Source organism: Pituophis catenifer, unplaced genomic scaffold (assembly GCF_029215685.1).
Source record: "Pituophis catenifer annectens isolate HBS135680 unplaced genomic scaffold, rPitCat1.0.hap2 SCAF_2, whole genome shotgun sequence".
Lineage (NCBI taxonomy): Eukaryota > Metazoa > Chordata > Lepidosauria > Squamata > Colubridae > Pituophis > Pituophis catenifer.
In genome coordinates, this window is record NW_027256882.1 from 105555756 (window position 1) to 105581222 (window position 25467).

Below are 25467 nucleotides of genomic sequence, written 5' to 3' on the forward strand. Positions count from 1 at the left end.
ATAAAATCATGTATGGAATTTTTAAATCCACCAGTTTTGTGAACAATGTTTTTGGCACTCTTTACATATTGCATTCCACATCTTTGTATCCACACAGAAGTTTATTTTGAGCAATCATAGATAGAAGAATGAGCCAAACAGAACAAACCCTTGTTTTTACAAATCGTGCTAAACAATAGTTTGCTATTCTAGTTACTTGCAGAAATAGCTAAAATAGCAGAATAGCCAGGAGATTTTTCTGCCTCATAGCATGTTGTCAGATTAAGCTAGGGCCAATAATTTTCTCATTTCTACAAGGTAAATTCTATAGGGGATACCAGGTCTAAGTAGATCTTCCCCAATATATAAATTTCCAGGAAGACCAGACAATTCCTATATGAACCATCTTCTAGAAAATTCAAAACCCTTTATTACTTGTGCAATAGCCAAATCCTGTATTGCAATGATGAAAATAAGATATAGCTGCTCACAGACGTAACCACTTCTGTTTTATTCATCACATCAAGTTTAACATGTTAGTTGTCTTGTTTTTAGGTAATATATATGTACACTTGCAGAGGTAATTATAGTACTGTACAGTATATTACATTTTTATTTGGTATTTTATCTTTTTGATGCTGGTGTGTTATCTCATCTATTTGATTTTACTTTTGCATTGCATTTTTTAAAAAATGTGCTCATCACTGATCAAATTAAGAGTATTTCTTTTCTCCCACTTCTTGTGGGATTATTGCAAGAAATTTGAATTCCAAGCTAAATGGGATATAATGTAATACACTAATAAACGGGGAGGGGAGAGTCAATTTGTTATGGTGGCTAAGATGCTGGATTAGAAATTGGAAGACTGTGGCTTTTAGCATAAGCCACCTCACAAGATTGTTACTGAGGAGAAATAGGCAGTGGGACATTATGTATGATGTCTTGAGTTGTGCAAAGCAAAGACAAGTTATAAATGTAATAACAAATTAAAAAAGAAATGGAAACATTTTGCTCTCTCAGATGCTGGCAGATAACAATATCATTTTTCTTTCTCCTCCTTTTCCCTTATCTAAAGAGAGTAGTTACATCCATTAATCTGCCTGATGATATATGCCAAAAATTATTTCAATATTCTCAATCTAAAATGTATCCAAGAATATGAAGGACTTTATAGTGACTTTCCAGACTGCATTACAAATTCATATTCCATTCTAAACATACATTGAACATGAAATGTATCAAGGGAGAAGGATTATATTCCACACCAAATGACTGGATTGTCTTAAATGGCAACCACTCTAGACTGAGAGAATGCCACTGCTTCCTTGCATTTCCATTTGAGAAATGGAAGGAATAAACTCTATTATAATGACATTCACCAGGTAACACAACATACAGTTTCTCAGGGTCACTGCTATAAATACAGAAGCATAGAAAGTCTACAGAAGAAGCATGTTACTTACATTCATCACAGAGTTGATTTCAGATACAGCATCATCATCAGTAGGGAACTGATAAATCTGTACTCCGTTACTGACCAGTTCGCTCATGATCTTAATCTTAAACTTGTGTAATTCACTCTTGGAAATAGTGTCAGCCTTAGCAATGATGGGAATAATGTTCACCTGGAGAGCAGTGAAAAAACAAGAAATAACTGAGCTTTCTGTAATCAGTCACGAATTAGCTACAGAATGGATTAATGCCAGCTAGGAGTGCAGGCAGAATTAAACATTAAATGACAGTGGCTAGAAAATGAATGTAAAAAGATATGGACAAACTGAGATATGAACAAGTTCAGAGAAGGGCTATCAAGATGTAAAGGAACTGGAAACTAAACAATGAAGAATAGTGAAAAGAGCTGTGTATGTTTAGCTTACAGAAACAATGATTGGAAAAACATATAACTGTCTGTAAATTCTTGTAAAGGATTTGTTTGCTGTTGTCCTGATAGACAGGATCTGAATCCATTAAGAAAACGTAATCTAACATTTATTTGTTTGATTATTTATCAATTTTATATAGAAGCCCATCTCACCAAAGGCAACTCTGGGTAGGGCACAGTGGATAAAAAGCAAGAGTATAAAACCAGCAAATATAAATAAAAAAGACCATAGTAATAAATACCTCAAAAATCCAGAAATACAATTTATAGTTGAAATAAATAAATAAAAATGTGAAGAGGTTAGGGCTAGATGATTTCTGAAGCAAATTACACTTTTTCACAATTCTTCATAACACAAAATAAATGTAATTTAACAATAAAAGTGTGAATTAAATAGTTATTTATAAATGCAGCTTAAGTTATATCTCTCCTATTCTCTTTTGCAAGTTATTTCATTTTAGGTTTTGTTGTTGTTGTTGTTGTTGTTCAGGGAAAATATGAGGAATGCATGAGATTTGATAAAAACATGTGGCCTTAAAAAACATTCAGCAACACAGGCTGACCAAAAATAAATAACATTCTTTTTGCTGAATATTAATTGCTTTTGTTGGCACATCAAAAGAAAGGACAGGTGCAAAAATGCACAGATTATGAAGCAAGCAAGCAAGGTTTTTTAAAAAGAACATCATCCACTCTAGAGAAACATCTCCCTACTCTGATAAACAAGCTTACTTGTTTCATTCAGTCTAGAATTCTGGGAGTTGCTGAGGTTGGGAAACGCTGGTCTAGACAAGTGTGGTCTTTTTCAACTCTGCAGCTCTTTCTTCCCTTTCCCTTGGACATGACACTGTTTTGGCTCCTCTTTCCTGCTGCCATTTCGGATACTGATAAGGTGAATGGGAATCTGCCTGGATGCTAGGCCATCATTTTTCAATGATACTTGGGAAACCACTGATCTCCTTGAAAACGTAAAACCAAAAACTGAAGGGGAAGGTTAAGAAGAATGTTCCTCTCAGTTGTGCTTTTTCACTAAGTGCTAATGCTAATCTTTTCAGCTCCAATGATTCGTTGAATACCACCAGGTTGCAGATAGCACTACACTCTATAATGATATATCTAACTGGTCCTCCAAAACCAGATATGCAGAAAATAATCTTTATATATAGTCCTCAATTTACAAACATTCATTTAATGATGATTCTAAGTTACAATGGCACTGGAAGAAGTTATTTTCAGCCTGTCCTCGATATTATGACTGTTGTACATCTCCTATGGTCACAACTGGCAACTTGGCAACCGACTTTCATTTAAGATGGTTGCAATGGCCTACTACAGCCACAGGGTCATGATTTGCAACCTTCCTGGCAGCTTTTGACAAATAAAGTCAATGGGGGCAGCTGGATTTGTTTAATGACCATGTGATTCATGTAATGACCACAATAAAATGTTCATAAAATCATGTCTGGTCACATGATGAAATGACCATATCATTTAATGACCAAAATTCCAATCACAATTTTGGTCATATGACCAGGACTCCCTGTACATCATTGAGGACTTGAGGTGAGGAAGAAGTAAAATGAAAAAGAAGGAGAAAATTGTAGTCCAGTCCTTCTGACTTTTGGCTCCAACTCAACTATCAGTCACAGACATTACACATGTCACATGTAGGCAATTTGGACTCCAAAAGATGGATCCAATCTTTTCATAAATGCAACATGCACATATGTCAAGAGATTATTTCCAGATATCTGTCAGATATCTTGTAGCATATTTTGACCACCATGGAGAACTTCCTGACTGCAGAAGAGCTTTTCTGAAGATCCAAGAAAAGCAAAACTCCTGTTTTCCTGCATATGGTATTTCACATCTCAGCTTTTGCCGTTAACATCCTGGAAAGCTTTATGAAGTAATAGAATTTGGAAACAGTTGGCAACCAATAAACGTGTTAATACTTCTTATAGGAAATTGCTTGACTTTTCATTCACTGGCTTCCCAATTAGTTTTACAAAATGGGTATGTTTCGTTTTTATCCTGTTAAGTGAGAAAAATGTTTGTGTGTGCCAAAAAAGAAAAAAAAATCTACCAGCAGGAAGTCTAAAAGCAGCCTTATAAAAAGAATCACACCACTTCACTGAAATTAAGCTTCATGTTGAACACCTGGCCACATACACAACAGTGAAAATTGCTTTCCTAATGGCTACAGAAACAAAAACACAATGATCTCCAGCAAATTCCAATGGATGGATGCCCAGAATCATATGAGTTGGAAGATCATAGAAGTCATCTAATTCAATTCCTCTGTTGTGGCTCTTACACTCTAGAATTACATCCCTCCAGAGATCCAGATCAGTCCAATCCTCATGACACACAGGAAACTATTAAAGACCTGGCTCTTCTCCCACATTTTGGAGCAGAAAGAAGGTTGAGCCTCTGCTGGCTCATTTTATTTGGTTACAGCTTCCTTCTGAGGTTGTTCATGATTCTTTGTGTTTTGCTTTTATTTTTATTTATTTTTTACTTTTAATTGTAAGCAACCCAGAGTTGCTAGGAATTGGAAGGTCTACAGGTTGTGTACACAAATAAATAAACTCCCTGCCCTCTGCAGGATCTACTAGAGCATTATTTCTCAATCTCAGTATTTTTGACATATGATCATCCAATGGCTTTTTGAAGATCTCTGGTAAAGAAGAACTCATCACATAATGCGGCAGCTTGTTCCACTGGTTGACAGTTCACGCAATCACGAAGCCCCTCATAGTATCTAACTAAACTACCTTCCTACCGTCCCTGTAGTTTTAACCCTCTGATTCTGATCGTGCTCTCTGAGGCAACGGAGAGGAATTTCACTTCTTTTTCTACATGACAGCCTTCCAAATATTTGAAGACTGCTATCATATGTCTCCTCTTTTCTGTAGACCAAATATAGTCAGATTTTTTTAACCATTCGTCATGGGGTCTGGTTTTTCCAAAACCTTCACTAGCTTGATTGTGCTCTTCTGAACTTGTCCCAATCTGTTATTGTCCTTTGGGAACTGTGGTGCCCAAAGCTGGACATGGAGATCTCAACAGAGAATAAAGGCTGGGAAGAATTACTTTTCATGACCCAGACTTTATGTTCTGGTTAATGTACTCCACAATAATATTCGTCTTTTTAATAGCTGGATCATACTGCTTGTCTTTAACAAAGACACCCAGATCTTATTTTTTTTCTTTTTACAGTGAGGAAATTACCATCTCTGGCTAGAATACAAAAAAAAAAAACTATATATAAATAAATTATGTGAATCTGCAGAGGTTCTGGAGTTACTTTTATCAAGTAGCAATTTGCTATAGCACAAATGGATGTTTGGTTTCAGATCCAACTCAGCTACTCTAAAAAAAAAAATCAGAGCAAACTAGGTAAATTTTTATCATATAATTTGCTGGAGATCTCCTAGCAGGAAATCCACTACTCTTAAATATACATCAGTTTGAAGTCTCGTGACATCTTATAGTCTTTTCAGCTTTATCTTCCTGTACTATTTCTTGACTTTAGAGTTTAAATCCTGAGCTCTGGAAATATCACAAGGAAAAACCAAGCCTGGAGCTAGAACAAAAATGCACACCTTTCTATTCTCATTTAACAAGAGCCAGTCACAAAAGTCGTTCTAAAGAGGCAAGTATTTGGCACTATACTTTACTGTTGTATACATACACAAGTTCCATTTGAACAGTAAAGCAGGAAAGCTGCTAACATTCTCTTATTCCTTATGAACTGCTAGAGGTGGATCAGTTCCAGTTTGACTAGTTTGTTTCAACTGCAATTCCAACCACCTATTATTTAACTGAGGAATTCAGCTTTGAAGATGAGTTTTTGGCTGCCTGGAAGTAATTAGATACAGGAGGCAGCAGCTGGTTTGGTTATGAGTTCAGCTGCACACAGATGCACAATGGAAGAGCGGGCTGGGTAAAAAGGTCACCCACTGATGAAGTCACATTTCTGAACAAGATTCCTTAATATCATAGAAAATCCAGACAGTCTGCTCAAGTTTTACATCATCCTGCTGATTCTGCTGAACTGTTGAGCATTGGAACATAATGCCAGATGCTTAATAAAATATAAATCTTTGCTGAGAAGATGTCTGATCTCCAGCCAGTACATGACATGGGTCTCAGAAGAGGAAAGCATCAGGGCAAGAAAAAGAAATTAAGTAGAAAAGAAATTCCTATTTAATTAAATGTCAAATATTTTCATTTTTCAATCTTTCCCATAACTTTCTTTATTTCTTGTCTACCACAGCAGATTCCTCAAAGAAACCAAATTCAAAATAATAGCTGCATCTTTAAGAAAAGACCAGTTTATTATTTGGGGGAGTATTCACATTGCTTGAGTTGGGCAGAAATAAGGAAGAGCCAAATATAATAGAAGTTTTGTGGTAGAGGTTTACGTCCCTAGTTTTCCCCTGTTTTATAACTCATTTCTGATCTGTTGTTTTGATGCAAGATCAATTATTTAAACCCACATCCTTCCTCACCTGGGACTCTTTAGGGCCAGCCCCAGAATTAAAGCACAGAAAAAAGAAGATAGAGCCAAAAACAGCCCAAGGTTCACCTAGAGACAAGCCTTGGGCCCATTCCATCCATGGGAATGAGGTTTATGGGATTCTCCTCTGTAATCCATATCAGGATTAAGCAAAACAAGGATTAAGATTGTGCTCTTCTCCACTTCAGCAGAAAATCTCCCAAAATATCTGGAGAAGTTTTATGACCTAAGTCGAACTTGTTGTTAATGCTTACCAAGTGACAGGAGGATTTCATATTATATGAAAGTTTTCAATTACTACCACGTCCGCTGATATCTCCAGTAGTCAGATTGATATGTGCATGACCCCATACTACATCAAATCTCACCAAGAGTAAGGAAATAATCATATCCAGAAATCTACAGTCATATACAAATGCATTGGTCAACATCTACATATCCAACATGCAGCCCAACTGCAAAATCAATAGCTTATTAGGTAACAAAATCTACGGTGAATGAACTTCTGGGTTGCCTCTAGAAGTTGTGGATGCTCCATCACTGGAGGTTTTTAAGAAAAGAGTGGACAGCCATTCATGTGAAATGGTGTAGGGCCTCCTGCTTGAGCAGGAGGTTGGGCTAAAAGACCTCCAAGGTCCTTTCCAACTATATTGCTACTCTGTTTTGAAGTAGTACTGCTTAAAATCCAGACCACTAGATGACAGCAAAGAGTTGAGGGATTTCTTCACTTCTTTGTTAATATCTATTGGTTAGATTTTTAAAACCCGTATCTGGTTCTCCTAGGACAGTGATGATGAACCTATGTCATGTGTCTCACAGGCAACACTGCACATCATTTTTGGTGACATGTCAGGCCTCCTTCTGAAAGTGGCATAAGAGGACTCTGTTCTTGCACACCTTCTGGAGTCTCTGAAAATCACGTGAGAACAGGGAGTGCTTTCCACTCTTTTTAGAAGCTACAAGGCCATGCAAGAGCATTTTCCAGTGTCCAGGTTGTCTGCCAGAGATAGGAATTTCAAATAAATTTACAATGATGTATTTATTTAATAAATGTTAAGTTTATATAATTCATTGCTCTTTGTTATTGTTTCTCTTTTGTCCATCTCTGTGTGTTGGTGTCTTGACACGCCAGCAGAATCAAAAAGTGGGCACTTTTTTTGAATTTTTGATACGCCAAGCCCAAATGGTTTGCCTTCACTGTCCTCAGATGAGGAACCTCATCAGGATTTCCTAGCAAATTAGATGCTGCTGCTGCTATTTAGAAATAGCTCTGGGTTTGTTGGTTGGTTTGTTTGTTTGTTTGTTTGTTTGTTTGTTTGTTTGTTTGTTTGTTTGTTTTACCTTTTAAAAGGTAAAAGTTTGTTTGGGATGGGCATTATGATTGTTTTTTTGTGTGTGCACATGAATCTCTTTGCATCAATGACCTTTATAGTGTGCCTCCAGTTCTCCTCACAATGTGAACTTCAGAAGATCAGCTGTTCCTCTTTGATCACCATGTAATAAATTAAATTACTAGTTGTCAGCTAGGTTCCCTGAACACAGGCAGCATGGGAACAATTGGCAATTGCCAGTGTTCTGAGGAGGCTCTATGTTTGACTACCACATCACAAAAAGGCTGCTGCTTCAGATGCTCCCACAGCAATGTTTTATATCCTATTGGCTTCGACATCAGAACATCTGCATCTCATAGAACCTGAATCCCGGGCTTTATCTCTCTGCTACTCTTCCAGTGCTATGTTTTCCACCCAGCTGTTGAAATGTTCTAAGGACAGCAATGACTCATCTCCACATTACAATCACACTCACTTTCTTTTGTTCACATCTCAGTAGGATGCAGCTTGTAATGCTGAAGCTGCACCATCATTTTTGAATTGTGAAAGTAATGGAAAAACAGTCAACAGTTTGGTTAAAATGATTCCAATAAAGTGAAGATAGTCTCATAAAGTGAAGGAGTCTCATGAAAACTGGGAAGAGTATGTTTATACAGTTCTACTGAGGGGAGGTATAAAAATCTTTTGATAAAGGGAACGGTCAAGGTTTTTGTTGAAATTATCTTACATTCATTTATGCTTTCAGACAACTGAAGGAAAACTCCTGACCAAGTACATCATTAAGATTGATAATAAGTAAGAAGGGAGAGAGGTAGACAAAAATAAGAGCCAGTACTTGTGATGATGTGGGGATACTTACTTTACTATCCAGCTTTTTCATGGTCACCAGATCCAAGGACTTCAAGGAATGGCCGGTTGGGGTGATAAAATAAAGGCAGACATGGATTCTTGTATCGTGATAGTTAAAAAGGGAACGCCGGATTTTTAGCTCTTCTTGCAAATAATTTTCAAACTGCGTGTCAATGTAATCTACTATTGGCCTGTAACTAAAAACGAATTCCATTAGCAACTTGAATGGTACCATTCATGAAAACTGACTAAACACGTTCAACATGACTGCAACATTTCTATCCACCAAACCTTCATAAAATCTGAGTAAAAGAGATGCTGACTGTCTGAAACAGATTAAACCAAAAGACTGTGCATGTACAAAGTGCTAAACTAGTTCTGAACTGGTGCTGGATTTTACCAAAGACCTTGCAATATTGGCTGCTTTGGTGCACACCCGAAAATTGTAATCTGACAGTATCTGGCAATCATGCATTCTATTTTTTACAGCAATTACAGTTAGCCCTAAACCAACTACAGGAAGTCCTCGACTTATGACCACAATTGAGCCCAAAATTGCTGTTGTTAAGTGAGACATTTGTTCAGTGAGTTTTGCCGCATTTTATGACTTTTCTTGCCACAATTGTTAAGTGAATCATTGCAGTTGATAAATTAGCAACCCAGTTGTTAAGTGAATCTGGCTTCCCCATTGACTTTGCTTCTGAGAGGGTCACAAAAGGTGATCACAGGACCTTGGGGCATAGCAACAGTCATAAATATGAAGCAGTTGCCAAGCAACTGAATCTTGATCTCATGATCACGGGGATGCTGCAAAGGTCGTAACAGTGAAAAATGGCCATAAGTCACTTTTTTTTCAGTGCCGTTGTAATTTTGAACAATCACTAAATGAACTGTTTGTTGTAAGTCAAGGACCTAGCTGTACCCCTGAACTACAGATTGATTACACAGAAGTAACTGGAATGCCCTTCTACAAGCAGTCAATACTTTTCCTGTTGCGCAACTTCCTCCTCGTGGGCACCTTCTACTCAGACAACAATGACCTTTGGCTGCTTCGTTTTGTGAATGAAGATTTGCACACATAATGCAGCCACTGGAAATCCTGGAAGTTCACAGAGTGACTTTGGACATATCAATCTCCCAGATCAACCTATTTTATGAGTGTTAAAAGGATAAAACCTGAAAGAGGGAGTGTTTGATGACAATTTGCCTCCAGAAGTTGTGAATGCTTGCAACCCTGGAGGTTTTTAAGAAAAGGTTGGATAACCATTTGTGTGAAGTGGTGTAGGGTTTCCTGCCTAAGCAGGGGGTTGGACTAGAAGACCTCCAAGGTCCCTTCCAACTCTGTTATTCTAAATTCTAAATGACCTAATCTCCTGGAGCAAAGGCTGGATATAAATCCCATGATTAAATGAACACTTTGGGGACACACAAACAACTTGACTGGAGAAGTTCCTTGCAATAAAAGTAGCAAGCATATCTCATCAATTTCGGGTCCTAAAAACCTTAGCTTTACATTCTCCTTTAGATTAGTATTTGATTCTCAAGTGCTTTACAAATCAAATCATGGATTAACTGCAGAAACTTCAGTCTAGGGCATTTTCTATGTTTTGACTTGAAATACAAGTTTTGCTGTACATGAAACCCACCGGAAGTCATTCAGAACCTCTGGGAATTGAGCACCATGGAAGCCAAAGTCAGAATTAAATAACTCCTGTTTTCCTATGATGATCCTCTGGGAATCTCACATGTAGGATATGAAAACAACAGCTCTCCCCTGTTGCTGTTTAGCATTGGAACAAAAGAGCAGATACTAGCACCCCTGTATTTATTTTTGAAGGAAGTGGTATAGCAGCTCTCAAATGAAATGAACACAACTGATTCCAGCCAACTAATTTTGTGGGGAAATGGGAGGAAGGGAATCAGGATATCTGAGGGAAAAAGAGCTCCAAAGCCTCACTCTTTCATCTTCCTTTCAACATATGCACAACCCAGCAATTTACATTAGAACCAGTGGAGAAATTGAAAATGACTATAACTTGCAAGCTCAGAATCAAAAAAAAAGTAGAGCTTTCATTAACTCTTTAGTTTCCTACCAAGTTTCATGGAAATGTTATTAAATCTGGCAACTGTATGGATAATGTTACAGCTAAGCCACAAGGTGGCAATGGATTGTATTTTATCTGGCTGACATCTGAAATTTCCTATTTCTGTTTTCTCTTCTTCCCGACTACTGTGTCGTCTAAGCTTTCCATTGCAGATATTATAAGCAGCCGATCACAATAAATAAAGTCCTGTATTCCAGGTGGAATATACACATCCTTTCCCCATCAAAACAATGCATATGTTTCTGGAACAAACTGGAAAGTGACTTGCCTTTCATCTTTATTTATCTGATCTCCAAATCCGACAGCATCTACAATGGTCAGTTTCAGGTGGACATTGCTTTCCTGCAGATCATACGTCTGTGGCCGTAAACGGACTGTGTGCTCATAGTGACTAGCTTCCTCTGTCTCAAATGTTGTGTTAAAAAGAGTGTTCATCAGGGTAGATTTCCCGATGCCAGTTTCACCTAAAAAAATATTAAAATGTTTATTCCAACAGTGATCAACGAATGCTAAAAAAAAAAAAAAAGAAAGGAAATAGCATCATGAAGAAACATAATACTATTTTTTTCACATTTAAATTTTCAGCAATTTATAAAGTTTAGTCCTTTGTACTATGGAGCTGGGATACTTTTCCAGATATAAAATGGAAAAGCATCAAAACATCAGAAAGAGTAATGCAAAAACTTCAGTGCCAGAATAGTATTCTACTGTTCATTATGACAAATATATTCCTATGTTTTTTTTAAAAAAAAATGCTTTAAAATTATAGTTAATGGCAAAAACATCCTTTCAGGAATTTCTGCACATTTTAATACTTTATTATCTATCTATCTATCTATCTATCTATCATCTAATTTATGACTATATCTATCTGTCTGTCTGTCTGTCTGTCTGTCTGTCTGTCTGTCTGTCTGTCTGTCTGTCTAATTTATATAGCTGCCCATCTCAACAAAGGTGACTTTGAGTGGCACACAGCAGATGAAAAAACTAGCAAATACAAATCTAAGAATCATAAAAACACATGGACAAGCACAAAAAATTCTTGATGGGGCTAAGTTAGAAGATCACATGAGTATAGAAATGAATAGAAAATGAATCTAGAAATATTTGGATATGGCAGGCAACTACTTCATGCATGTGCAAGAAAAACAGAATAATAGAGTTGGAAGGAACCTTGGAGGTCATCTAGCTCAACCTCCTGCTTAAGCATTTCAGACAAGTGGCTGTCCAGTCTCTTCTTAAAAATCTCCAGTGATGGAATATCCACAATTTCTTAAGGCAAGCTCTTCTACTGGTTAATTGTTCTCACTGTCAGGAAATTTCTCCTTATTTCTAGGTTAGTTCTCTCCTTGATTAGTTTCCATCCATTACTTCTTAACCTGCCTTCTCATCCTTTGAAGAAAAGGGTGACCCCCTTTTCTTTGTGGCAGCCTCTTAGATATTGGAACACTGATACCATGTCATCCCCATTCCTTCTTTTCATTAAACTAAACTTTCATTAAAGAAAGAAACTGAATTATTGGAGTGGCACCAAAGTACAATAAAAGGACAAAGAAACATTCATAACTGGCCCAGATTGTCTAATACAGCAATCCATCTCCATGTATTTGTTCAAGTGATCACTGTTGAATGCAGAACATAGCAAGAAACTTAAACTGTGAGGGAGGAGTTTAAAACTAAAACTTAAAATGTTTCTCTTCATAAAGGCATCACATTACATCTTGTGAAAGACTATAAAGACCAGCAAGTGAAAGCTGAAACTTAAAAATGCAAATATCTTTTAAAACACATCTTAAATCATGTAAGATTTTTTCCAGAAATAAAAAATATTTTAGGTGTCTAAAACTAAACAGTTTGTTTAACAAGTCATTAAATATTGTAAACCCACAATTTCTATACATCACAAGCAGGTGGATTTGATTTAAATCGAGTTGATTTAAATCACAATTTAAATCATAATTTAAATCACTAGTAAAAAGGCTTGATTTAAATCAACTCGATTTAAATCATAATTTTTAAAGAGCAACTGTCATCTCTGCTACTCCTTTGACCCACTGATGACTCACCGATAGTCCCAGTGTTGCAGAATATACAGCCTCATGCTACATAACTAAGCGCCATTTCATGCTGAATAAACTAATTATTTAGTTAATTTAAATAGAAAACTATCTTACGATAGATTTTTACCCCAAAAGTTTTTTATTAAAATAAATTCGATAAAAATCAAAAAAATCCAATTTAAATAAAAAAAATCCAATTTAAATAAAAAAAAAATCTGATTTTTTTGATTTTTTTAAAAAAAATCATTGATTTTTATCCACCCTGATCACAACCCAGGAATGGTATAAACTCAATCCTGGACCCATAAGGGTGACAGAATTAGATAGTTGAACTTTCATTCTGATTACCAAAAGTTCATTCGCTCAATGGAGTAAAATGACATTATTCACGTAAATGTTTCAAACTGGGTTCTGTTCTCACTCAGAAAAAATGTAAACAAGGTCAAGATTCTGGAAAAAGAGTTAGCTTCATTTCAAGACACAGCATGTGATAACCCACATTTGGAAAGTTTAATTTCTTAGCACATTGGCTATATTGTTTTGACTCGAAAAACCAATTTTTTGTGTATGTGTGTGTGTATGTATATATGTGTATATATGTGTGTGTGTGTATATATGTGTGTGTGTGTGTATGTATATGTATATGTATGTATGTATGTATGTGTATATATATATATATATATATATATATATATATATATATATATATATATATATATATATACTGACGCAATGTATTGTGTAAGTCAGACAGATAAATTCCCATAAAACAGTAGGGCAAAAATTCAAATAAATCACATTATGTTTTAAAGTGATATGGGAACCTAGCTAGTAGTATAAGAATACAGGACAGAAGTTCCCTTTTATATCATTTTCTGCCTGATCTTTTAACTGAGATGGACTTTTAGATACGTTTCTACCAGTGGTGGGTTTCAAAATTGTTTACTACTGGTTCTGTGGATGTGGCTTGGTGGGCGTGGCATGGCTTGGTTGTAGTGGCAGGGAAATAATACTGCAAAATCTCCATTCCCACCCCACTCCAGGGAAAGGATACTGTAAAATCTCCATTCCCTCCTCACTCCAGGGGAAGGTTACTGCAAAATCCCCATTTCCTCCCGATCAGCTGGGACTCGGGAGGCAGAGAATAGATGGGGATGGGGCCAGTCAGAATTTTTACTACCGATTCTCCGATTTTTGCTATTGGTTCTCCAGAACTTGTCAGAACCTGCTGAAACCCACCTCTGGTTTCTAGTAAGCTTTCCCCTTTATCCTTACAACATGGCAACTTCTGGCTACTATTCAGATTCTAAGCATTCCACTTCACAATAAGCACTTTACTGACCTACACAGAGGATGTTGAAGCTGAAACCTTGCACCACTGATTTGCTGACCAGTTGATCAGGAAGACTGTCAAATCCAACATGGCCTCCCATAGATAGGTTTCTTTTCTCTTCATTCTATTAAAAAGAATGACACCATTTTTGCAGGGGTTATCTGGTGGAAATTACATCATCATTATTCATCATCATCATCATATCAAAAATGTAATGAAAACCCATCAATTTTACTTGAAATGCAGCAAACTCCTAACTGGAGAAGCATCTCTCCAGATGGTCATTCAAAGAATGATCATGTTTTTATATGCCACATTCCAGACATACTATTAATTAAAGTCAAGCACCTGGGAAAAAAAAGGGGTGCGGATTACAGAGAATTAAAGAGATTAAAGACTACTTTGTGCCACTTTGTTGAAAGGACAATTGCCTCCCAAGGATCTTATGTCAGACATGCATTGCTTCAGGAATTACTATTGGTAGCCATTAATAGCCTAATCCTTCATGAAGCTATCCAGTCCTCATTTAAAACCATTGAGGTTGGCTGACATTACAACTTCTGGTAGCATAATTTATTCACATATGTTGTGAAATACAGTATTTCTACCTATCAGTCTTGTTGTTAATTTTTTTATTGATTAATCAGTAGTAGTTATTTTCTAAAATGTTCAAATCTGAATCATGTCACTTCAAAGAAATCTTTAATACATTTTCTCAGACTTTGCCATAAGAAACTATGTTCATAAGCAACATTTGCTTTATATCTGTGGGAATATTGCTGCAGGCAACTTCCAGATTGTTGTGCATCCAGCACACTCCCAATCAATCCTAATATCCATAGCAAAACAAGCATACATGCCATACAGCTCAGATAGCAAAATAACAGTACATAGTAATAGCAGAATAGAAATGGAAACAGTATACTAGGAGCCTTCCTCTATTCCATACCATTAAAGATACAATTTGGTGGACAGGCTGAATGTATCCAACAATATTCACGATGACAATAGTGAATCATCTTATCTTGTCATCTGGAACTATATCTATTTCCCTTCTTAAAGCAGTATCTTGGTTCTGTTCTCATCTCTTTCTCATTCCTTCCATCTGTTCTTTTTCTCTCAGCATGGAGAAATAAACTGACATTTTCCCAGATGATTAGTTTATTAGATGGCTAAAAAGTATTTTGACTTTAAGCCATGTATAAATCACAAAATCAGAAAGGATCAAACAGTAGCATTAAGAGCAGGATAACTCCTGTATTTCATAGCGTATTTTACTGCAAGTTGTCACATAACATTTAAGCTGAATAATTCCACCAGCTGCTCAACCAAGAAAGCGCAAATGCGTTAAGTTAGGATCTTCAGCAAAATTGGTCTTAATATAAACAGACTGTATATGTTTGTAAGGCACATCTGCAGGGACCATTTACTTATGTGAATATCAGACATATTAGATGATGGAAAATTTGTCTCTATATAAAATTTTGCTAAAACCTAAATATATACCAAGAGACATCCTATCTATATATGACATCCCATATAATGTTATTCTGGCGTAAACATGTGTAGCTCTTTCCTAACCATTATTACAGTATGTTTATACTGTAAAACTAAAGAGCAGAGTGCTGGAAAGATATAAAGGGTGCATGAAAGAGAGTCTGTAGTGAAGATAAAAACAACTCTTGGCAACTATCAATAGTTCTGATTTGTGTATCTGCTGCTTTTCTACAATTACAGTGTGTGCAACATACAAGAGATTCTTTTGCACTGAAGCAAACCCTGTCTGGACCAGAATTTCTCCAACACATATGGAGAAGAAAGAAGAGAAATATAGGTGATAAGACTAAAGGCTAAACCACAGTCAAGCCTCTTTCTATGTTTAAGTGTACAGGAAAGCCAAGAGGAAACACATCTGTCAAAAAGTTTAAAAGTTTTAAAAAGTTAGTGAAAATTAGAAAGACTAGTGTTGAGTCTTAGTCCATTGCTGCAACTTGCATGAGGCACTCCTATGTATAACCTACCCCATACACCCATTAGCAAGACGGCTATAATAGATGTGACCTGGATTTTGTAGCTGTCTAATAGTATTTCTTTGTTGATTTTCAGAACATAAGCAATAAGTAGGAACAACAGAAGCTGGATTTTGTAATGTGTACTTTGGTAATCCTGGTAGTATGAAAGAATGAACTTATTTCATGATTTACCAGGCCTTTTCTTTCTGATCTGGAAACCCTTCCTTCCACACCACAGGAAATCAGATAAGTTACTTTTTTCAAGACCAGCTCTACTATCCAGACTGTGAACATTATATTTATGAATGTTCATAGAAGTACTGTATATAAAATACAGTATATTTCGACTAACAAATGCTGTCCTATGGGCTAGGAACTCTTCACCCTCACTTTGTTTAATGTGTAAATGAGATGATATTATGAACAATAAAAAAACAAAACAAGAAATAGGCAAAGGTTCTGTCATCTCCACAGTCTGGAAAGGAAGTAAACAAGCCTTTGCCAAAGTGCTATGATTAGAATATGAATGCGCCAAAAGACCAGAGAGATGTTCCTAGGCAACAGCCAGAATCTGTGTTAGGCAGGTTTTGGGGGGAAATCTCTCTCACTGCTAAGCCTGAAGTCTCAAACTCAGATCATCTGGAAAGGGAAGGAAATGTGCCTTTGGGGGAATGATTTGTTCAATTTCTAGTTGACCACCCAATCCTTTTCAGCTTTTTCCCCTCCAGATATTGATATATTTATTTCAAAATAATATTATTTTCTAACATTCGTATTCCCAGTGTGGAAAATCAGTGATCTGGCTATAAGAATTTATTGATATATTTTAGTGCAAATATTTTGTCCACCACATGGAGCGTGTTAAGAGAATAAACAAGACTCTACCTTTTGGAATTGAGATGAATCAATACAGTCTTAAATCTTGACTACTTTAATATATATCCTTGGGCCCTGTTCTTATTGAAGGAATGATGGAGTATAATATCTGCATTTAAGGAACTTAATTTTTTTTAAGTCCGGGCTACTTAAGGCTTCAAAGGGATGCTCTGTTCTGGTGTGGCAAAATGTAGTAGCATCAAAGGAAACACAGACAAATCAAAATAAGTCACAAGAAGATAAAGACATTGAATAGATATTAACAATAAGTATTATGAATCAAATAGATAATTCTTTAAGAGTTTACAATAGAACAGAGGAAAAAAAGAGAAAGATCTCCCCAAAATAATGAAAGGATTATAGATGGGTATTCAAATGACGCAGCAGAAGGAGACAAGGGGTAAGGCAGAGGGAATATTCAGTTTGTATAAAAATGCTAGAAAGAGAGAAATATAAAAGTCAATAAATGATGGAATTTTAAAAGGGCAAGAGATGATGGATAGAAATAAAATACCTTTCAATACGGTGACTGTATTAAAAATAAAATAAAAAATAGAAAATACAAATTGGGAAAATAGTAGTATACATACTGATATATAATAGAATTTATTATAATCATAAGCATATTAAGGTTAGAAGGTGGAAGACTATGGTTAGGTATACTTAATTCAGTGGTGGGATTCAGCCAGTTCGCACCACTTCGGGAGAACCGGTTGTTAACTTTCTGAGCAGTTTGGTGAACTGGTTGTTGGAAGAAATCATTAGGGTAGAGAACCGGTTGTTAAATTATTTGAATCCCACCACTGACTTAATTGTATTATTATTACTAAGAGTGTGTAAAAAGTATATTCAAACTTATAGCTCTCAAGGACTATAAATTTATGGGACTTGGAGATATAATCCCGGGACTGACTAAACCTTATTAATAATTGGCTTTATTGGTGTTCCTAGATAATTGGGATATTGGAATTATGGTGGAATATTGAGTAATTTTTAATATATTAAACTATTAATGACTCAACAAGGGACATCAAATACATTATATGAAGAAATGTTATTGATGTTTAAATGTATTTATGAAGAAGTGACAAAGAATCATAAGGAAAATCATAATATATAATGTATATATATAACATAATATATATAACATAATATAGGAAATACTGGTAGGATCTTTGATGCAGGCAGAAAGCACTTGAAGCAGCCAGCCACATCAAACTACCCCACCTCAGGTGGGTTGCAGCACCTTTTGGGGGGCATTTTTTGGCTTCAAATAAGATGGGTCTTTTGTTCCAACTCTTCTTGATGCAAAGTAAGCCGTGTTTTACGCTGGTACCCATTCCTGTCAGTTTTCCCATGAAGAAGCAAGACAAACAAATATTATATATATAATATATATATATATATATATATATATATATATATATATATATATATATATATATATAATATTATATTTATTTATTAGTTTTTAAATTCAGAACCAAAAAAGAAAAAACCAGCAAAACACAAAGAAAATAGTGATGGTGATAGATAAATTGTCAAAGAGAAGATATGAAAAAGTGCCTTACCAAAAAATGAAAAATATGAAAAAAGGGGGGGGAGGGGGAACAGAGTGTCATTATAACAATAAGGAATTACATTTCTATATGCACTTGTCTAATTCAAATATTATTCCACCATATATGTGTGTGTGTGTGTGTGTGTGTGTGTGTGTGTGTGTGTGTGTGTGTATGTATATATGATACATTTATATATGTGTATGTATATTTATATTCTACTGCATTCTGTATAAACGAGTCCCGTATTTTATTATACTTGTCCCTAAAAGCTATGTCTACAGACAATCTGCTCGTAAGGGGCGAGTGCAATCGGGTCTTCAATCCATTGAATAAATGGACCATGCATTTATTTTCCATTGCTGCAAATATCAGTCTTTTAGCTGCAGAGCTTTTCAAAGATACAGCTTGGAAAGAGATCTGTCACAGTGATTGACAGGAGCGCATCCTTTACAAAGAGAGCACTTTTCTCTTTAAACGCTATCATGGACCACACAGAAACAGAGAAGCTCTTTAGAATGCTGACCATAAACTATTTAATAATGAACAAGTCAAAGGCTCATCTGCCCCAATGTCAACAATATACAAGCTGAGAGTCCAAGGTCAAATGGGGACTCTGTGGGCCCTCCAATAATTGCAAGCAAATTGATATTTTAACCTATAGAAAACATGGGTAGCAATCATATGAAAAGCATTCATTCCATTTAATATAATTCTGAGTCACTGTAATTTTAAATAAATTAGATTTTTATACTGCTCCAACTATATTTGGGAGAATGACCTGTATTACATTATCCAAATAGTTAACCATCTTTTGGCCCTGGGTCAAAAATGAACTACTGTATACAAAGAGTAGCAGCTTACAAATGAGACTAAAGTAGGTTTGTTAGTAACTTAGTTTGTTAGTTTATGCAATTGTCCTAAGAATAAATTCCTTCTTGCAAGGTTTAGGAAGAGGAGATCAGGGTTGAAAATCATCAAGTGATGTCTCACTATGCCAAACTGTAATCAAATCCAGCTTGGATGGGAGGGGTCTGTCACAATGGTTATCAAAATCAACAGAACTTCACTAATAACTGTCAAGTGCCAGGTAAATCAGAAGATCCAGGCAGTTCAAATGGGTATAAAGATTTATTGCAAGCTTAAGCTACAAGGATATGAACTACTAACTGCCAAAGCAAATTGGCGGTTGAAAAGAGTCAAAGGAATTCAAGATGGGCTGGACTTAGATCGCTTATGGACATGAAGGGACTCGTGACTGATGATGTATTTGACCCCTTCCTCAGGCTCAACCAGGTTATCTTCTATAGTAACAATGCATTTCTAGATGTATTAAAAAATAAGTTCCATTTACTTCTCTGATGATCAAGTGAGAATAGGAATTGCTGAAGAGAATGGACACAAAAAGGAAGGAAACCAAGATTATCCGAAAAGCTTGCTCTACTGAACCCACATCCATCCACATCATGATCCCACCAAATGCTACGAGAAAAGGATCTAAGAATTTGTGTTTGTTTGTAAAACTATACAGTAAGAATAGTTTATATTACTTGTAAGCTACTTTGGAAGATTTGTTAGATTTGTAATTTGAAGGGTAGAATATAAACACTTATAATCTGTTAATTAATGAAGAGGTCTTGTCTCTATTGTTGTACTTTGAAAGAAAAGCTTTTGATTTATTTCAAGTATCACAGCAAGCTACATTTGGAAGGCAAAACGTTTTAAAGCAGTTTTCTATCTTGCAAGGAAAAGCAAATGTTCAAACAAAAAAACAAGTCCACTCTGAAATCAAGGGCTCAGATCATGGTCTGAATATGTACAGATGAATATTCCAAAGCCAAGTGGTCAGTTTTGTCCGTGAAAATAGCTGGAAAACTGAGTAAGTGAAACTATATTTAGATGCTTCACAATAGTTCTATATTCGGAATCCTTCTTGCCTGTTGCCAAAGCAGCTGTGAAGTTGACAAAGGCTGGGGGTTAAAAGAGAAAGGTTTTTATTATTATTTCTACCAATAAAACAAGAATATAAATTTGGATCAATTTATTGGTTACTCCACAGATTAACATTAACATTTTAATTATAGGTAGTACTTGATTTATTATCACAATTGGGACCAAAATCTCAATTGTTGAATGAAGTGATATTTAAGTGAGATACTCACATGACCAGTTTGCTCAAATGATCACAACCCCAGCTCTCCCAGTTGTAGTTGTTATGTGTGAGTCATTAAGGGGACAGAGCGAAAGACCACGCACAGAAGGAAAGTCCTGTGGAGGGCTGCACAAATGAAGCTCGGATCTTCAGGTAAGGATATTAAGTGAACAAAAGAATGGGAGTTTTAGGCTTTGAACTACAAGCCAGTTAACCAATCATACTCCCTTCCCCAAATAATTGTGGATATGCTGCTTTAGCAAAACCACATTAAGTTATAAAGAATCTGTTCCTAATGTCCTCCTTTCCTGTCTTGTCATCCAGCATGATCTATTATGCTTGGAATAATTGAATTGGCCTTTAATTTGTTATCAGGGGGACTATTTAATTCAATGAAAGAGTACTAAGGTAAGAGGCCTCCAAATACATTGGAGGCAGGAAAAACCCAAACTTAACTCATCTTTTCATCATTAATTACATGACAAATAACAGTCTAATGAAAGTCAAACATCAGGTAGGGGTATAAACCCTAAAATAGAAACCATGTGGAGTTTATTTAAAAAAAAAAAAACAGGAAATATAAAAAGCATTAAAAATTGGCAATTATACATATTAAATGTTCCCTTTCTCTTTCCATCATTTCCTGCACTTTACATTTATGTAAGTAATTACGTTTGATGGAGTTGCATCCTGCTTTTCCTTCGGGGGCTCCAAGATGCTTCTTCTTCTTGGTTTTTTTCTTCCATAGCAAAAAATAGTAAGTGGTTTCTACTCATCTAAAACTGGGCTGTTCCCAGAGGTAAACAAAAGAAACCACATGGTTTCTTAGATATTCAGTTTATTTAGAAACATTTTTATAAAAAAAATTAAAGTGTCTGCTTTTGCACTGCTATATAATCCTGTTTCTAAAAACAATCCTATATTTTCAAAAGTAATCATTCAAAATAAAAATTAAATGATGTTGCTGTAGAGGAGATGGGTTATGGAGTTCATTACTCAATGCACAGATTGTGAGAAAGCTGGCACTAACCCTGAATTAGTCTGAAATAGGTGGTGTACATTTGGATTCAATTTACATAGTTTAGGGCCAAGATGGCAAACCTATGGCACACGTGCCACAGGAGGCACACGGAGCCATATCTGTGGGCACGCAAGCATTGCTCTAGCTCAGCTCCAGCGCGCATGCGTGCGCCAGCCAGCTAATTTTCTAGCCTTCTGGGCTGACTGGAAGTCAGGAAACTAACCGTTTCCAGGTTCCGGAGGACCTCCAGTTGGGTGGGGAAGGCTGTTTTTGCCCTCCCCAGGTTCCAAGAAAGCTTCTGGAGCCAGGGGAGGGCAAAAAATGGGCCTACTGGGCCCACCCTGCCATTGCGTGCCAAAAGTGGGAGGAGTGCGGGGGGTTCGCATGTGCGTGCACGGGGGTGGGTGGGGCACATTGCATTATGCATGTGGGCACACGCACACGCTTTTGACACGCAACAGCAAAAAGGTTAGCCATCACTGGTTTAGAGCATATCTGTCCAAAACAAAGAGTTTGTTCACTTGGAGCACATGCACATTCCTGCATCCCGTATCATTCATCCTGTAAATTTGAGCAGCTCATAAAATAGCTTAAGAAAGTGTATTTTTTTTTCTATTATTATCTGGAAATAAATACAGTGAAAATTGTCTATATATCAAATTTAGTTTGGTCATAAACTATAGCCCATAGGATGCTCAACAGCCTTCTAATAATACTTCAAAAAAAGAGTCAAAAATGCCTAATTAGTGGCTTCTGGTGCAGGAATGATTTCTAATACAACATAAGAAGGGGAAAGCAGAAATGCAAGCAACATATATTTTCCTTCTTTAAAAAAATCTCATTTCAGCAGTGCTACAGGCTGAGAAGCTAGGGTGCCTTTTCACATCCACTGAGTGGACATTAGTCAGGCTTGCTGGAGATGAAGTGGGGCACGTGGAGTATTTTGGGTACCCAACTGGACTCAAGGCCCTTTGTCACATTGCCCTGGGCTTGCTAAATGAAGCCTGTTGAGTATGGTTGTTAGGCATATCAACTCACACAAACAACCAAGCAGTAAAAATACAGCATAAACAAAGAGAAAACAACACCCCCAACTCTGGTAGGACAAGATACTGTATATCTGGAGTCCTCAAACTACAGCCACGGGCTGGATATGGCCCGCCGAAGCCATTAATCCGGCCTGTTCGGGACCATGAGGCTGCCCCACCCACATCACCCCCCCTATCCACCAAACTCCTAGAGGTCAAGGTCAAAAACGGGACACGTGGAGGCCTCAGGAGGCAAAAAAGGGCCCATTTCTGGGTGGCAGAATGGTACTGGAGTGGTACTGTTATCCTCTCTAGTCTCCAGAGAGAAAGATAGGGAGGGAAGGAGAGAGAGAGACACACACACAGGGGGGAGGGAGGGAGAGAGGGGGGAAGGGAGGGAGGGAGAGACACACACACACAAACAGAAATCCCTCCCCATCCCCCAAGGCAGCCACATCCCTTTACTAACCTGCTTTCCATTTAAAAAGTTTGAGGACCCCTGCTGTATATAAACAAACAATAAACCTTACTCTTTCGTAGCACTGAAGATGTCACCTAGTTGGGTAACAAAATGTCTGCAAGAAAACAACCAAGCTTGGAGAGCAGCCAGGATTCTGCAGTTCAACCCTAAACTGCGTATATTCTCTTCTACTAAGACATTATACTATTGCAGCTCCTGTGTTGGGATGCTGTTATTCTATCTGCTCTATGTAAGAATTATCTATCAGAGAGAAACTGATCTGAACGTCTGATTAGTTTTACTGATTTATTCTGTCACATCTTTAGACTTGCTAAAAACAAAAAACATTTTCAGAGGGGTTGTTCCCTTTCAGAGAAACCTATCATGAAATGTCCAAGAATAAGCTTTCAAGCTATAAAGTACAAACTGTAAAAACTGATATTTAGTATATCTGTGCAATGCTACATGTTTAAGTTGGAAAAAGTACCTTGAAAGATGTGGTGTGAGCACACAAATGCAGAACCAGTTTGTGGCTCGTTAAAGCAACTTCATTTGCTCCAAATGAAGCCGTTTTAATGAATCACAGGTAGGCGGTATATTTGCATTTGTGCAAAATTCCAGCGCAATTCTTCCAAATGGAATCCAAAGCATTGGAATGGGCTTCAAACCAAGATAATATAGTCTCTTACAACAATGCAGTAAGTAAAAATCACCTATTTCATCAGGAAATTGGTAAATGTATCTTCAGCAGTTACCAATCTTGGAGATGTAATCAAATCCGCAGATTACCCCACAGTTCTTGATTATGGCATCTTAAATATTTTTCTGTAAATTCAGGCTGTAAACTATTATATAATTTTATGCTCAAACTGAACTGTTTCTGCCATTTCACAGACCATATGAACATTAGGAGACTGGCTGTATTATTTGAAATTATCCAGTGATAAGCAATTTGGTCTTATGTGACAGATAAATCATCAAGTGAAATTAGCAAGGGCCCATCATACTACGGGAAACGGAAGTATTTCAAATTATATTTTTATGAAAGACACATTCCTTAGCTTTCAAGGTGATAGCAATTGTGCATTCAAATTAGAAAATTTAGAGCACTCTATAGGATCCATTGATTACTTTAAAAATAAACCAACAGAAAACAGTCTCTGACCTGGTTAAAGCCATCAGGGTGCCAATTACTTGGAGGCTGAATCCACAGTATAAATCTATTGGCATGAATGCTTAAATGCTTATTTCAATTTCAGAAAACCCTGGCAGGACATAAGCAACAATTTCGGAAAGAGGGTCAAGGCTTTGAAAAGCTGATGCCCATGAGAAAACAGTTGCTTTCTTGCAGACCTTTGATTACCAAACTAAGTAACATCATCAGTGCTAGAAGAGAGAGGGATTTGCTTTCATTTTATATTCTAGTGATCACATTGGAACAGCTTTCTACCCTATCCTATTGGCTTTTCACAAGACCTGGTTCTTCTTTTAGGAATTGGGATCTGGATATTAGCATGGCAGTTCTAGTGATTTCATTTTTTTATTGAGCCTCAGTGCCGCTTTAGTTGGGTTCTTTTTTTAATGAAATTATCTGTTTTTAATTTTTTTGCTGCCCCAAATTTCTGGATTAGGTGGGTGGCTATATAAATTGGATGGGTGGATGGGTGGATAGATACATGTATATGAAAAGGAGTCTAACCCTTTTTAGTTTATGGGTACAGATTTTCAAAACTGAAAGCATCACAGAGTAATGTATGCACTGAGCAAAGAAAAACACGAGTATCACAGAAGAGATGTAAGTATACATAACAGACAAAATATCAGCTAGGAATGACTGCTGCATACAGCTCCTATAAAGTTTTGGGGTGTTTATTTTTATTTAATTTTTACAGCGGCTCATTTCAACAAGTGTCTCTGGACACATACATCCTTAAAACAAGCTATTATTCATTTATTCAACTAAATATACTAAATAGTGATGGTCGTGCAGTCCACTGCTCCTTTTATATTTCTCAATTGGCAAACTGCTCAATGCTCAATTCCAAAGTTATCATCATATTTATTCAACAGCTAAAACACAAAGGAGCATTGCAGATACATTCAACTCCCAATGTCTAAAGCTTTTTACATATGAACATTTTTAGTAAGTAGTCACACTTCCTTCAGGCCTTATCCCACCCCCATCTTCTCATCCATCCACATTTGTCTAAAGTTGGTTGGTCAAATATTTGAGGCTTTCCAGAACACCAACAGAAAAAGCAGTTCTGTCTAGTCTGTGCTGCTTTCTGTCAATGC

At 36.5% G+C, this 25467-nt stretch overlaps 1 protein-coding gene across 5 annotated transcripts in view; it reads right to left on the reverse strand.

Annotated features, from left to right (window-relative positions):
• The window catches only part of SEPTIN8 (septin 8), a 74154-nt gene that overhangs the window by 18723 nt on the left and 29964 nt on the right, over positions 1-25467 (reverse strand). For 3 of the 5 annotated variants that reach the window (XM_070937322.1, XM_070937327.1, XM_070937325.1), the window contains exons 2-5: positions 14074-14188; positions 10940-11135; positions 8577-8763; positions 1443-1604 (exon numbers count right to left, since the gene is read on the reverse strand). In XM_070937322.1, coding sequence (XP_070793423.1) covers positions 1443-1604; positions 8577-8763; positions 10940-11135; positions 14074-14188 — 660 coding nt within the window. The remainder of the gene's footprint in view (positions 1-1442; positions 1605-8576; positions 8764-10939; positions 11136-14073; positions 14189-25467) is intronic. The other 2 variants (XM_070937323.1, XM_070937326.1) reach the window with 2 other exon arrangements.